This window comes from Mycteria americana, chromosome 1 (assembly GCF_035582795.1).
Source record: "Mycteria americana isolate JAX WOST 10 ecotype Jacksonville Zoo and Gardens chromosome 1, USCA_MyAme_1.0, whole genome shotgun sequence".
Classification (NCBI taxonomy): Eukaryota; Metazoa; Chordata; class Aves; order Ciconiiformes; family Ciconiidae; genus Mycteria; species Mycteria americana.
In genome coordinates, this window is record NC_134365.1 from 1,297,737 (window position 1) to 1,312,290 (window position 14,554).

Genomic DNA, 14,554 nt, shown 5'->3' on the forward strand with positions numbered 1-14,554 from the left:
ACCACCCCACCACACCGTGCCCACCACCCTGCCACGCCATGGCCACCACCACCCCATGGCCACCACCACACCATGGCCACCATCCCACCACACCTTGCCCACCACCCCACCACGCTATGGCCACCATCCCACCATCCCATGGCCACCAGCCTACCGCGCCATGCCAACCATCTCACCACACCGTGCCCACCAACGCACCACGCCATCACCACCGCCACACCACGGCCACCACCACACCACAGCCACCATCCCACCACATCACGGCCACCATCTCACCACGCCATCACCACCACCCCACCACGGCCACCATCTCACCACACCACGGCCACCACCACACCACAGCCACCACCACGCCATGGCCACCATCCCACCACTCCGCGGCCACCATCTCACCACGCCATCACCACCACCATGCCATGGCCACCATCCCACCACTCTGCGGCCACCATCTCACCATGCCATCACCATCACCACCACCACACCACAGCCACCACCACACCACAGCCACCATCTCACCACGCCATCACCACCGCCACACCACGGCCACCACCACGCCACGGCCACCATCCCACCACTCCGCGGCCACCATCTCACCACACCACGGCCACCACCCCACCACGGCCACCATCTCACCACACCACGGCCACCACCACACCACAGCCACCACCACGCCATGGCCACCATCCCACCACTCCGCGGCCACCATCTCACCACGCCATCACCACCACCATGCCATGGCCACCATCCCACCACTCTGCGGCCACCATCTCACCATGCCATCACCATCACCACCACCACACCACAGCCACCACCACACCACAGCCACCATCTCACCACGCCATCACCACCGCCACACCATGGCCACCACCACGCCACGGCCACCATCCCACCATGCCATCACCACCATCACGCCACGGCCACCATCCCACCACGCCATCACCACCACCACGCCATGGCCACCATCTCACCACACCACGGCCACCACCACACCACAGCCACCACCACGCCATGGCCACCATCCCACCACACCACGGCCACCACCACACCACGGCCACCATCCCACCATGCCATCACCACCACCACGCCATGGCCACCATCCCACCACACCACGGCCACCACCACACCACGGCCACCACCACGCCACGGCCACCACCACGCCATGGCCACCATCCCACCACGCCATCACCACCACCACGCCACGGCCACCATCCCACCACTCCGCGGCCACCATCTCACCACACCACGGCCACCACCCCACCACGGCCACCATCTCACCACACCACGGCCACCACCACACCACAGCCACCACCACGCCATGGCCACCATCCCACCACTCCGCGGCCACCATCTCACCACGCCATCACCACCACCATGCCATGGCCACCATCCCACCACTCTGCGGCCACCATCTCACCATGCCATCACCATCACCACCACCACACCACAGCCACCACCACACCACAGCCACCATCTCACCACGCCATCACCACCGCCACACCATGGCCACCACCACGCCACGGCCACCATCCCACCATGCCATCACCACCATCACGCCACGGCCACCATCCCACCACGCCATCACCACCACCACGCCATGGCCACCATCTCACCACACCACGGCCACCACCACACCACAGCCACCACCACGCCATGGCCACCATCCCACCACACCACGGCCACCACCACACCACGGCCACCATCCCACCATGCCATCACCACCACCACGCCATGGCCACCATCCCACCACACCACGGCCACCACCACACCACGGCCACCACCACGCCACGGCCACCATCCCACCCCTCCGCGGCCACCTCCCTGCCATACCCCGGTACCTCGCAGCCGCGCCACCTCGGCGGCGGCACCCCGGCGCCGCTGCTCCCTCGTGCCGGCGTCGCCGCGCAGCGCCGTGACCTCCAGCCGGTAGCGGCTGCAGAGCTCCCGCCCGCGCCGCAGCTCTGCCCGCAGCTCGGCCACCTCCTGCCGCAGCCGGGCGGCCTCGGCGGCCCGCTGCCCGCCCGCTGCCTGCACCGCCGCCCGCTCCGCCTGCGCCCGCGCCAGCGCCCGCTCCAGCTGCCCCAGCTCGGCTGCCTGCCCCGCCTGCAGCGCGCCCAGCTCGGCCTGCAGCACCCGCAGCTCCCCTGGCAGAGGGCGGCAGCTCGGGGGTGCCCGTCGCCCGTGGGTGCCCACCCCTGGGTGCCCGTCACCCGTGGGTGCCCATCGGCTGTGGGTGCCCAGCCCTGGGGGTGCCCATGGCCCGTGGGTGCCCGTCACCCGTGGGTGCCCAGCCCTGGGTGCCCGTCGCCCGTGGGTGCCCAGCCGTGGGTGCCCACCCCTAGGTGCCAGTCACCCGTGGGTGGCCAGCCCTGGGGGTGCCCATGGCCCATGGGTGCCGGTCACCCGTGGGTGCCCAGCCCTGGGTGCCTGTTGCCCGTGGGTGCCCAGCCCTGGGTGCCCGTCGCCCATGGGTGCCCGTTGCCCTGGGGGTGCCCATGGCCCATGGGTGCCCGTCACCCGTGGGTGCCCAGCCCTGGGTGCCTGTTGCCCGTGGGTGGCCACCCCTGGGTGCCCATCGCCCGTGGGTGCCCACCCCTGGGGGTGCCCATGGCCCGTGGGTGCCCGTCACCCGTGGGTGCCCACCCCTGGGTGCCCATCACCCCTGGGTGCCCATCGCCCGTGGGTGCCCACCCCTGGGGGTGCCCATGGCCCGTGGGTGCCTGTCACCCGTGGGTGCCCACCCCGGGGTGCCCGGCCCCCCACTCACCGCCCACGGAGGGGGAGGCGCTGAGCTCCATGGCCCTGCTGCCACGGGCCAGCCCGCGCCCGTCCCCCGGGTGACGGTCCCCAGGGGTGACGGTCCCCAGGGGTGACATCGCCGGCTGCCCCGGCAACCGCCCGCCCCCTCCCATGGGGGCCCTGCCCCCCCAGCGCCCCCGCCCCGGGGCCCTCGCCCCAGCGTTCACTCTGGAGCCTACTGATGGGCACAGGCGGGGGCCCCTCGCGTCCCCCCCGGCCAGGCCCCGCGGGGGGGGTGTGGTGTGTGTGTCCCCTAAAGATGGGGGGGATGGGCGCGGGGGGAGGGGCTGGCGGGGGGGAGGGGTGGGGGGTCCCTGCGGCAGGGAGGGCTGTGCGCCGGGAGAGCGATGACCTCAGAGGGGACGCGGTGATGTCAGGCTGAGCAGGGATGGTACGGTATGGAGTGGGGCACGGTAGGGGGCACGGTAGGGGGTATGGTATGGTACCATACAGTATGATACGGTATGGTGTATGGTATGGTATGGGGAATGGTATGGTATGGTATGGTATGGTATGGTATGGGGTATGGTAGGGGGTATGGTATGGGGTATGGCATGGTATGGTGTATGGTATGGTACAGTATATGGTATGGTGCGGTATGGAATGGTGTATGGTATGCTATGGTGAATGGTATGGTGTATGGTATGGTACAGTATGGTATAGTGTATGGTATGGTGTATGGTATAGTGTATGGTATGGTGTATGGTATGGTGTATGGTATGGTATGGTGTATGGTATGGGATGGTATGGTACGGTATGGCATAGTGTATGGTATGGTATACAGTATGGTGTATGGTATGGTGCATGGTATAGTATATGGCATGGTGTATGGTACGGCATATGGTATGGTGTATGGTATGGTACTGTATGGTACGGTATATGGTATGGTATGGTACAGTATGGTATGGTATGGTATGGTATAGCATGGTATGGTTTATGGTATGGTATGGTCGTGTGGTACAGTATAGTGTGGTATGGGATGGCATGGTATGGTACAGTATGGTACGGTATGGTATAGCATGGTATGGTGCAATATGGCATGGTACGGTATGGTATAGCAGGGTATGGCATGGCATGGTACAGCACAGTATGGTACAGTATGGTATAGCGTGGTATGGCATGGTATGGTATGGCATGGCATGGCATGGTACAGCACAGTATGGTACGGTACGGTATAGAGTGGTACAGCATGGTACGGTATGGCCTGGCATCACACAGTCTGGCCCAGTATGGTACCATATGGTATGGCACAGGGTGACCCCAGCCCTGACCCAGCCCGGCCCAGTCCAGCCCAGTACGGCCCAGTACAGTATGGTATGGCCCAGGACAGTATGGTACAGCCCAGTACAGTATGGCATGGCCCAGTACAGTATGGTATGGTACAGTACAGTATGGTACAGCACAGCACAGTATGGTATGGCCGAGTACAGTATGGTATGGCCCAGTACAGTATGGTATGGCCCAGTACAGTATGGTACAGTACAGCACAGTATGGTATGGCCCAGTACAGTATGGTATGGCCCAGTACAGTATGGTACAGTACAGCACAGTATGGTATGGCCCAGTACAGTATGGTACAGTACAGCACAGTATGGTACAGTATGGTACAGTACAGTATGGTACAGTACAGTATGGTACAGTACAGCACAGTATGGTATGGCCCAGTACAGTATGGTACGGCCCAGTACAGTATGGTACAGTACAGCACAGTACGGTATGGCACAGTACAGTATGGTATGGCCCAGTACAGTATGGTACAGTACAGTACAGTATGGTATGGCCCGGTACAGTATGGCCCAGTACAGTATGGTACAGTACAGTATGGTACGGTACAGTATGGTATGGCCCAGTACAGTATGGTACAGCCCAGTACAGTACAGTATGGTATGGTACAACACGACCAGACCTGACCCGACTCAGTATGGCCCAGTATGGCCCAGTACAGCCCAGTACAGTATGGCCTGACCTGCTGCGGTACGGTATGGCACTACTGGACCTGACCCAACCCAGTATGGCCCAGTACAGCCCAGTGCAGTACAGCACAGCACAGTACAGCCCAGTATGGCCCAGTGCAGCCCAGTACAGTATGGCACAGTATGGCCCAGTATGGCCCAGTGCAGCCCAGTGCATCCCAGTACAGCCCAGTGCAGTACAGCACAGCACAGTACAGCCCAGTATGGCCCAGTACAGCCCAGTACAGCCCAGTACAGTACAGCCCAGTATGGCCCAGTAAAGCCAAGTATAGTACAGCCCAGTACAGCCCAGCACAGTACAGCACAGTACGGCCCAGTGAAGCCCAGTAGAGCCCAGTACAGCCCAGGGCAGCCCAGTATGCCCCAGTACCGGCCAGTGCAGCCCAGTGCAGCCCAGTATGCCCCAGTACCGGCCAGTGAAGCCCAGTACAGCCCAGTACAGTGCAGTGCAGCCCAGTACAGCCCAGTATGGCCCAGTACAGCCGGCCAGGGCAGGAGCTGCAGAGCCCCCCCCCCCCGCACCCACCGCTGGGGGCTCAGCCCAGCCCTGTCCCCTCCCTGTCCCCTCCCTGTGCCCGCCCTGTCCCCGCCCCGGAGCCGGCCACAACCCCACGGGTGTCCCGGAACACACCCACGGGTGGGCACACACCCCCCCCCCGCCCCGCACCCCCCCCCCGAGGACACAGGTACCCACGGAGGAGCACACCCACCCCCCCCCACTCCCCCCAAGCACCCACGAACACGCCCCCACGCGCACCCCACCCTGTCCGTGGGCTCCCCACCCCGCGTGGGTCCCACCACCCCGCTCCAGCCGGCCTTTATATGCACCCCCAACCCTGGGGGGGGGTCCCGAGAGCCCTTAATCCCCCCCTAAGCGGCTTGCGCTCATCCTTCCTGCCCCCACGGGAGGCCCCACGATCGCGGGGGGGGCAGGAAAAAGAGGGGGGGGGTCGGAAAAAAAAACCCAAAACCCTCGGGCTCGTCCGGGATTTGAACCCGGGACCTCTCGCACCCTAAGCGAGAATCATACCCCTAGACCAACGAGCCGCCGGCAGCGCCGGCCCCGCCACGGGTCACGCGTGGGTGGCCGGGGGGTGCTGGGACCGCGGGGTGCTGGGGGGGGAGGAGGGGTGCGGCGGGGGGTGCAGGGCCCCCCGAAACCGCACCCCCCCCCATGCACCCCTCTGCAGAGCACAGGGCACCCCCCCCCCACGCACACACCCCCCCCCCCCCGCCGTGGATCCCCTCCCCCGCAATGCGCCCCCAAGCTGTGCCCCCCCCCATCCACGCACCCCCCCAAAATGCACCCCCAAGCAGTGCCCCCCCCCCCCAAAGTGAACCCACCCCCTGGCAATGCACCCCCCCCCCGGTAATGCACCCCCAAAAGTGCCCCCCCACCAATGCACCCCCCCGAAATGCACCCCCAAAAGTGCCCCCCCCTTCCCCCCGCTTTGCAGCCCCCCCAGCCCCGCACCCCCAACACCCCCCCAGCCCCCCCCCTCGGGTCAGCCCAGGCTCCCCCCACCCCAGGGGGGGTCCCCCCAGGGTAGGACCCCCCCACCCCCACCCCCGGCACAGAGTGGGTGACCCCGCGTGTCCCTGTGGGCACCCTAGGGTGCTCGTGTGGGGGAGGGGGGGTGACCTCACCGGGGGACCCCAAAGTCGTGCCCCCCCCCGCCCCCCCCAAGCCAGGGCACGCAGGGCTGGGACATCGCGGTGGCAGCAGGACCAAGCTTGGGGTCCCCTTGGGCACCCCAAAGGTGGGGTGGGGTGGGGTGGGGTGGGTGGGGGGAGTCCCCCCATGTGTCCCCCCCCCCAAAATCCACCGGGAGCCCCGGCAATCGGCTCGGCCCGGCTTAGGGAGGCCGATTAGGCTCTGAGCCGGGCTTAGCCCCCCCTAATCCCCAAGTTTGGCCAAGGATGAAGCCTTGATCCCCCCCTCAGCCCTTAAGCGGCTTGGGGCTGGGCAGGGTATATCAGAGGGGGAGGGCAGGGGACCACCAGGTCCCCCCACCCCCCCCCAGCCCCGTCGCGCCATGTCGGGTGACGAGGAGTTTTACCTCTTCAAGAACGGGTCCTCGCTGGGACCTTGGGATGGACCCCAGTATCACATCGCCCCGCCCTGGGCGTTCTACCTGCAGACGGCCTTCATGGGCTTCGTCTTCTTGGTGGGGACCCCCCTCAACGCCGTCGTCCTGGTCGTCACCGTCAAGTACAAGAAGCTGAGGCAACCCCTCAACTACATCTTGGTGAACATCTCCTTCAGCGGCTTCATCTCCTGCATCTTCAGCGTCTTCACCGTCTTCATCTCCAGCTCCCAGGGTTACTTCGTCTTCGGCAAGCACATGTGTTCCTTGGAGGGCTTCGTGGGGGCCACCGGAGGTAGGGGAGGGTGACCGTCGTGGTCTGGTGGGGCTGGAGGGGTTGGGGTGACCACCGTGGAGTGGTGGGGCTGCAGGTAGGGGTGACCACCATGGTCTGGTGGGGCTGTAGGGGTTGGGGTGACCATCATGGTCTGGTGGGGCTGTAGGGGTAGGGGTGACCACCGTGGAGTGGTGGGGCTGAAGGGGTTGGGGTGACCACCATGGTCTGGTGGGGCTGTAGGGGTTGGGGTGACCACCGTGGTCTGGTGAGGCTGTAGGTAGAGGTGACCACCATGGTCTGGTGGGGCTGTAGGGGTTGGGGTGACCACCATGGTCTGCTGGGGCTGTAGGGGTAGGGGTGACCACCGTGGAGTGGTGGGGCTGCAGGTAGGGGTGACCACCATGGTCTGGTGGGGCTGTAGGGGTTGGGGTGACCATCATGGTCTGGTGGGGCTGTAGGGGTAGGGGTGACCACCGTGGAGTGGTGGGGCTGAAGGGGTTGGGGTGACCACCATGGTCTGGTGGGGCTGTAGGGGTTGGGGTGACCACCGTGGTCTGGTGAGGCTGTAGGTAGAGGTGACCACCATGGTCTGGTGGGGCTGGAGGGGTTGGGGTGACCGTCGTGGTCTGGTGGGGCTGTAGGGGTTGGGGTGACCACCGTGGAGTGGTGAGGCTGTAGGTAGAGGTGACCACCATGTTCTGGTGGGCCGTAGGAGTTGGGTTGACCACCATGGACTGGTGGGGCTGTAGGTGGGGGTGACCACCATGACCTTCTAGACCTGTAGGAGCTGGGGTGACCACTATAATCTGCTGGGGCTGTAGGTAGAGGTGACCACCATGTTCTGGTGGGGCTGTAGGAGCTGGGGTGACCACGCTGGTGGGGCCACGGGGGTTGGTGGGAGGTGGCTGAGGTCCCTCCCGGCGGTGTCCCCCCCAGGGCTGGTGACGGGGTGGTCCTTGGCCTTCCTGGCTTTCGAGCGCTACATCGTCATCTGCAAACCCTTCGGCAACTTCCGCTTCAGCTCCAAGCACGCCCTCATGGTGGTGGTGGCCACCTGGGTCATCGGCGTCGGCGTCGCCATCCCCCCCTTCTTCGGGTGGAGCAGGTGGGGTGGGGGGGGCGGCGGGCAGGGGGCGGGCAGGGGGCAGAACGTCGCCGGGGGTCCTCGGGGTGCCACGGGGGTGCCGAGCCAGCCAGCAGTGCCATGGGTGCCACGGGTGCCATGGGGTGCCATGGGTGCCACGGGGGTCCCAGGGGGGTCCCAGGGAGGTGCCGAGCCAGCCAGCAGTGCCACGTGGGTGCCACGGGTGCCATGGGGTGACACGGGGGTGTCACGGGAGTGCCAGGAGGGTCCCAAGCCACCCGGCGGTGCCATGGGGTGCCGTAGGGGTGACACGGGTATGCCCAGGGGTGTCACGGGATGTCATAGGGGTGTCACTGGGGTGTCACGGGGGTGCGGAGCAGGCTGGCGCTGCCATGGGGGTTCTGTGGGGACACCAAGGGGTGCCACGGGGTGTCACGAAGGTGCCACGGGGTGTCACAGGGTGTCACGGGGGTGCCACGGGTGCCATGGGGTGTCACGGGGGTGCCACGGGGGTGCAGAGCAGGCTGGCGCTGCCATGGGGGTTCTGTGGGGACACCAAGGGGTGCCACGGGGTGTCACAGGGTGTCACTGGGGTGTCATGGGGTGTCACGGGGGTGCGGAGCAGGCTGGCGCTGCCATGGGGGTTCTGTGGGGACACCAAGGGGTGCCACGGGGTGTCACGAAGGTGCCACGGGGTGTCACAGGGTGTCACGGGGGTGCCACGGGTGCCATGGGGTGTCACGGGGGTGCCACGGGGGTGCAGAGCAGGCTGGCGCTGCCATGGGGGTTCTGTGGGGACACCAAGGGGTGCCACGGGGTGTCACAGGGTGTCACTGGGGTGTCATGGGGTGTCACGGGGGTGCGGAGCAGGCTGGCGCTGCCATGGGGGTTCCGTGGGGACACCAAGGGGTGCCACGGGGTGTCACGAAGGTGCCATGGGGTGTCACAGGGTGTCACGGGGGTGCCACGGGTGCCATGGGGTGTCACGGGGGTGCCACAGGGGTGCGGAGCAGGCTGGCGCTGCCATGGGGGTTCTGTGGGGACACCAAGGCGTGCCACGGGGTGTCACGGGGTGTCACAGGGTGTCACTGGGGTGTCGTGGGGTGTCACGGGGGTGGAGAGCAGGCTGGCGCTGCCATGGGGGTTCCGTGGGGACACCAAGGGGTGCCACGGGGTGTCACGAAGGTGCCACGGGGTGTCACGGGGGTGCCACGGGGGTGCCACGGGGGTGTCACGGGGTGTCACAGGGGTGCCACGGGGTGTCACAGGGTGTCACAGGGGTGCCACGGGGGTGTCACGGGGTGTCACGGGGGTGCCACGGGGGTGCGGAGCAGCCTGGCAGTGCCACGAGGGTGCCACGGGCGCGCCGCGGGGCGCAGAGCAGCCCCCCAGCGCCACGGGGTGCCATAGGGGTGCCACAGGGGCGGCCCGGCAGTGCCATGGGGGTGGCCCGGGGGTGGCCCGGGGCGGCCCGCGGCGCGGAGCGGGCGGTGAGCGGCGTGGCCCGCAGGTACATGCCCGAGGGGCTGCAGTGCTCCTGCGGCCCGGACTGGTACACGGTGGGCACCAAGTACAAGAGCGAGTACTACACCTGGTTCCTCTTCATCTTCTGCTTCATCGTGCCCCTCTCCCTCATCATCTTCTCCTACTCCCAGCTGCTCAGCGCCCTGCGGGCCGTGAGTTCCGGGGGGCACGGCGGGCGGGGGGCGAGGGGGGCCGTGCACGCGGCGGGGAGGAGGATGGTGAGGGGCTGGGGGGGGAGGGAGGGGAGGAGGGAGGAAGGAGAGATGGCCGAGGGGAGAGGGGGAGGGAGGGGAAGAGGGAGGGAGGGATGGAGGGATGGAGGGTGGAGGGATGGATGGAGAGATGGAGGGATGGAGGCAGAAGGAATGGAGGGAAGGAGGGATGGAGGATGGAGGGATGGAGGAAGAGATGGAGGGATGGATGTAGAAGGAATGGAGGGACAGAGGGATGGCTGGAGGGATGGAGGGATGGAGAGATGGAGGATGGAGGGATGGAGGATGGAGGGATGGAGGATGGACGGATGGAGGGATGGAGGATGGAGGGATGGAGGGATGGAGGGATGGAGGATGGAGGGATGGAGAGATGGAGGATGGAGGGATGGAGGGATGGAGAGATGGAGGATGGAGGGATGGAGGGATGGAGGATGGAGGGATGGAGGGATGGAGGATGGAGGGATGGAGGATGGAGGGATGGAGGGATGGAGGGATGGAGGATGGAGGGATGGAGAGATGGAGGATGGAGGGATGGAGGGATGGAGGGATGGAGGATGGAGGGATGGAGGGATGGAGGATGGAGGGATGGAGAGATGGAGGATGGAGGGATGGAGGGATGGAGGGATGGAGGATGGACGGATGGAGGGATGGAGGGATGGAGGGATGGAGGGATGGAGAGATGGAGGATGGAGGGATGGAGGGATGGAGGATGGAGGGATGGAGAGATGGAGGATGGAGGGATGGAGGGATGGAGGATGGAGGGATGGAGGGATGGAGGATGGAGGGATGGAGGATGGAGGGATGGAGGGATGGAGGGATGGAGGATGGAGGGATGGAGAGATGGAGGATGGAGGGATGGAGGGATGGAGGGATGGAGGATGGAGGGATGGAGGGATGGAGGATGGAGGGATGGAGAGATGGAGGATGGAGGGATGGAGGGATGGAGGGATGGAGGATGGACGGATGGAGGGATGGAGGGATGGAGGGATGGAGGGATGGAGAGATGGAGGATGGAGGGATGGAGGGATGGAGGATGGAGGGATGGAGAGATGGAGGATGGAGGGATGGAGGGATGGAGGATGGAGGGATGGAGGGATGGAGGATGGAGGGATGGAGGATGGAGGGATGGAGGGATGGAGGGATGGAGGATGGAGGGATGGAGGGATGGAGGATGGAGGGATGGAGGGATGGAGAGATGGAGGATGGAGGGATGGAGGGATGGAGGATGGAGGGATGGAGGGATGGAGGATGGAGGGATGGAGGATGGAGGGATGGAGGGATGGAGGGATGGAGGATGGAGGGATGGAGAGATGGAGGATGGAGGGATGGAGGGATGGAGGGATGGAGGATGGAGGGATGGAGGATGGAGGGATGGAGAGATGGAGGGATGGAGGGATGGAGGATGGAGGGATGGAGAGATGGAGGATGGAGGGATGGAGGATGGAGGGATAGAGGGATGGAGGATGGAGGATGGAGGGATGGAGGATGGAGGGATGGAGGGATGGAGGGATGGAGGATGGAGGGATGGAGGATGGAGGATGGAGAGATGGAGGATGGAGGGATGGAGGATGGAGGGATGGAGAGATGGAGGATGGAGGATGGAGGGATGGAGGGATGGAGGGATGGAGGGATGGAGGATGGAGGGATGGAGGATGGAGGGATGGAGGGATGGAGGGATGGAGGATGGAGGATGGAGGATGGAGGGATGGAGGATGGAGGGATGGAGGATGGAGGGATGGAGAGATGGAGGATGGAGGATGGAGGGATGGAGGGATGGAGGGATGGAGGATGGAGGGATGGAGGATGGAGGATGGAGGATGGAGGGATGGAGGATGGAGGATGGAGGATGGAGGGATGGAGAGATGGAGGATGGAGGGATGGAGGATGGAGGGATGGAGGGATGGAGGGATGGAGGATGGAGGGATGGAGGATGGAGGGATGGAGGATGGAGGGATGGAGGGATGGAGGGATGGAGGATGGAGGATGGAGGGATGGAGGATGGAGGGATGGAGGATGGAGGGATGGAGAGATGGAGGATGGAGGATGGAGGGATGGAGGGATGGAGGATGGAGGGATGGAGGATGGAGGATGGAGGATGGAGGGATGGAGGATGGAGGGATGGAGGATGGAGGGATGGAGGATGGAGAGATGGAGGATGGAGGGATGGAGGATGGAGGGATGGAGGGATGGAGAGATGGAGGGACGGAGGAATGGAGGATGGAGAGATGGAGGGATGGCTGGAGAGATGGAGGGACGGAGGGATGGAACACTGGAGGTCTGGAGGGCCGGCGGGAGGAAGGGCTGCTCGGGCAGAAGGACGGAGGCAGGAGGACTGACCCACGGCGGGCGCAGGTGGCAGCGCAGCAGCAGGAGTCGGCCACGACGCAGAAGGCGGAGCGGGAGGTGTCCCGCATGGTGGTGGTGATGGTGGGCTCCTTCTGCCTCTGCTACGTGCCCTACGCGGCCCTGGCCATGTACATGGTGAACAACCGGGACCACGGCCTGGACCTGCGCCTGGTCACCATCCCTGCCTTCTTCTCCAAGAGCGCCTGCGTCTACAACCCCATCATCTACTGCTTCATGAACAAACAGGTGCCCCCGGGGACCCCGGGACATGGGGACACCCGGGACATGGGGACACCCCAGGACACCTGGGAGATGGGGACGCCCGGGCGATGGGGACACCCGGGACATGGGGACATCCAGGGACACCCAGGCACTGGGGACACCCCAGGACACCTGGGAGACGGGGACACCCGGGACACCTGGGTGATGGGGACACCCGGGACATGGGGACATCCAGGGACACCCAGGCACTGGGGACACCCCAGGACACCTGGGAGACGGGGACATCCTGGGGACAGCCGGGCACTGGGGACATCCAGGGACACCCGGGACATGGGGACACCTGGGACAGCCGGGTGATGGGGACACCCCGGGACATGGGGACACCCAGGACACCCAGGCAATAGGGACACCCGGGACATGGGGACATGCGGGACAGCCAGGTGATGGGGACACCCTGGGACACCTGAGCAATGGGGACATGCTGGGGACACCCCGACGATGGGGACACCCCAGGACACCTGGGCACTGGGGACATCCAGAGACACCCGGGCACTGGGGACAACCCAGGACACCTGGGAGATGGGGACATCCTGGGGACAGCCGGGCACTGGGGACATGCAGGAACACCCAGGCGATGGGGACACCCCGGGGTGCCCAAGGACATCTGGGGACCAGGGACACTTGGGGCCCAGGGTCATCCAGGGATGCCCAGGGACTGGGATGACCATGGACCAGGGACACCTGGGGACACCTGGGGACAAGGACACCCAGGGACCGAGGACGTCTAGGGGCACCAGGGACACCCTGGGGTGCCCAAGGATGTCTGGGGACCAGGGATGCCCAGGGACACTTGGGGACAAACGACATCCAGGGATGCCCGGGGACCAGGGATGACCGTGGCCTAGGGACCAGGGACAGCTGGTGACAACAGACTGGGGACACCCTGGGAGCAGGGACACGGGAGGGGACACACTCACACCCCCACACGACACGCTGGGGAGGAGGACACCTGGGGATGGAGACCCACCTCCAGCGCTGGGGCTACCTCGTCCCCAGGGACAGGAGACGGGGTCGATGTGGCAGGGCTGGGGACAGGGGACAAGCAGGGGGACACCCCCCACCACCACCACCACCCCCCGGGGGGCTGAGCCGTCCCCGTCCCCGTCCCCGTCCCCGTAGTTCCGCGCCTGCATCATGGAGACGGTCTGCGGGAAGCCCATGACGGACGACTCGGACATCTCCAGCTCGGCCCAGCGCACCGAGGTCTCGTCCGTCTCCTCCAGCCAGGTCAGCCCCAGCTGAGGAGCCGCCAGCGCCCGCCCCGGCCCCCCAGGACCCCCCCCCCCCCCGCCCCCCAGGTTGTCCCCGCTATGGGGCTGGAGCTACCCCAGGGGTCCGGGGCCGCCCCCTCGGCCAGCCTAGGATGTAGGCGCGGGCGGGACAATAAATCACCGCCGCGCTCCGAACGCAAGGCCGAGCCCGTCTGCGCCTCGGTGGCCCCACGGCGGGGTGGGGACGGGGGACGGGGACGGCCGTGGGTGGCTCTGCCCCACGGCGATGCCACTGTGGGACCCTGCTCCCTTGTCCTGCCCGGGACCCACGAGCAGCGGTGGGGCAGGGAGGTGGGATGCTGCCCCCCCTCCAGCTATGGGGCTGGGGCTGAGCCCCCCATCTGTGGGACTGGGGTGAGGCTGAGCCGCCTTCTATGGGGCTGGAGTGATGCTGGGGACTCATCTATGGGGCTGGGGGGGGCACCGAGACCCCTCTGTGGGGCTGGGGTGGTGCAAAGCCCTCATCCATGGGGCTGGGGTGGTGCTGAGCCCCCCATCTGTGGGGCTGGGGTGGGGCTGAGTCCCCATCCGTGGGGCTGGGGGTGAGCCGCCCTCTATGGGGCTGGAGTGATGCTGGGGCCTCATCTATGGGGCTGGGGGGGGCACCGAGCCCCCCTCTGTGGGGCTGGGGTGGTGCAGAGCCCCCACCCATGGGGCTGGGGTGGCCCCGACCTCCTTCCATGGGGCCGGGATGGGGCTGAG

General features: G+C 65.9%; 2 protein-coding genes and 1 non-coding gene across 3 annotated transcripts; 2 read left to right on the forward strand and 1 right to left on the reverse strand.

Moving 5' to 3' along the window:
* The first annotated feature begins 3,267 nt into the window (after positions 1-3,267).
* LOC142404558 (uncharacterized) lies at positions 3,268-4,706 on the forward strand. The gene is given in 4 exon segments (XM_075491524.1): positions 3,268-3,405; positions 3,407-3,811; positions 3,814-3,963; positions 4,050-4,706. Coding segments are annotated over 4 exon segments (1,350 nt in total).
* A 1,038-nt stretch (positions 4,707-5,744) lies between these two features.
* Positions 5,745-5,816, reverse strand: TRNAP-AGG (transfer RNA proline (anticodon AGG)). The gene has a single exon. It is a non-coding gene; the product is annotated as a tRNA-Pro (tRNA).
* Positions 5,817-6,805: 989 nt separating this feature from the next.
* OPN1SW (opsin 1, short wave sensitive) lies at positions 6,806-13,823 on the forward strand. The gene is made up of 5 exons (XM_075491497.1): positions 6,806-7,151; positions 8,070-8,238; positions 9,728-9,893; positions 12,306-12,545; positions 13,701-13,823. Exons 1-5 carry the CDS (start codon positions 6,806-6,808, stop codon positions 13,821-13,823), a joined length of 1,044 nt encoding a protein of 347 aa, XP_075347612.1.
* The last annotated feature ends 731 nt before the right edge of the window (positions 13,824-14,554 follow it).

What these genes read in the sequence shown, in the direction of transcription:
- OPN1SW (XM_075491497.1), top strand. Translation starts at nt 6,806, where the DNA reads ATGTCGGGTGACGAGGAGTTTTACCTCTTCAAGAACGGGTCCTCGCTG. An exon ending in TGCTCAGCGCCCTGCGGGCC is followed by an intron (nt 9,894 to 12,305) that starts GTGAGTTCCGGG and finishes CGGCGGGCGCAG; the next exon opens with GTGGCAGCGCAGCAGCAGGA. An exon ending in ACTGCTTCATGAACAAACAG is followed by an intron (nt 12,546 to 13,700) that starts GTGCCCCCGGGG and finishes CCGTCCCCGTAG; the next exon opens with TTCCGCGCCTGCATCATGGA.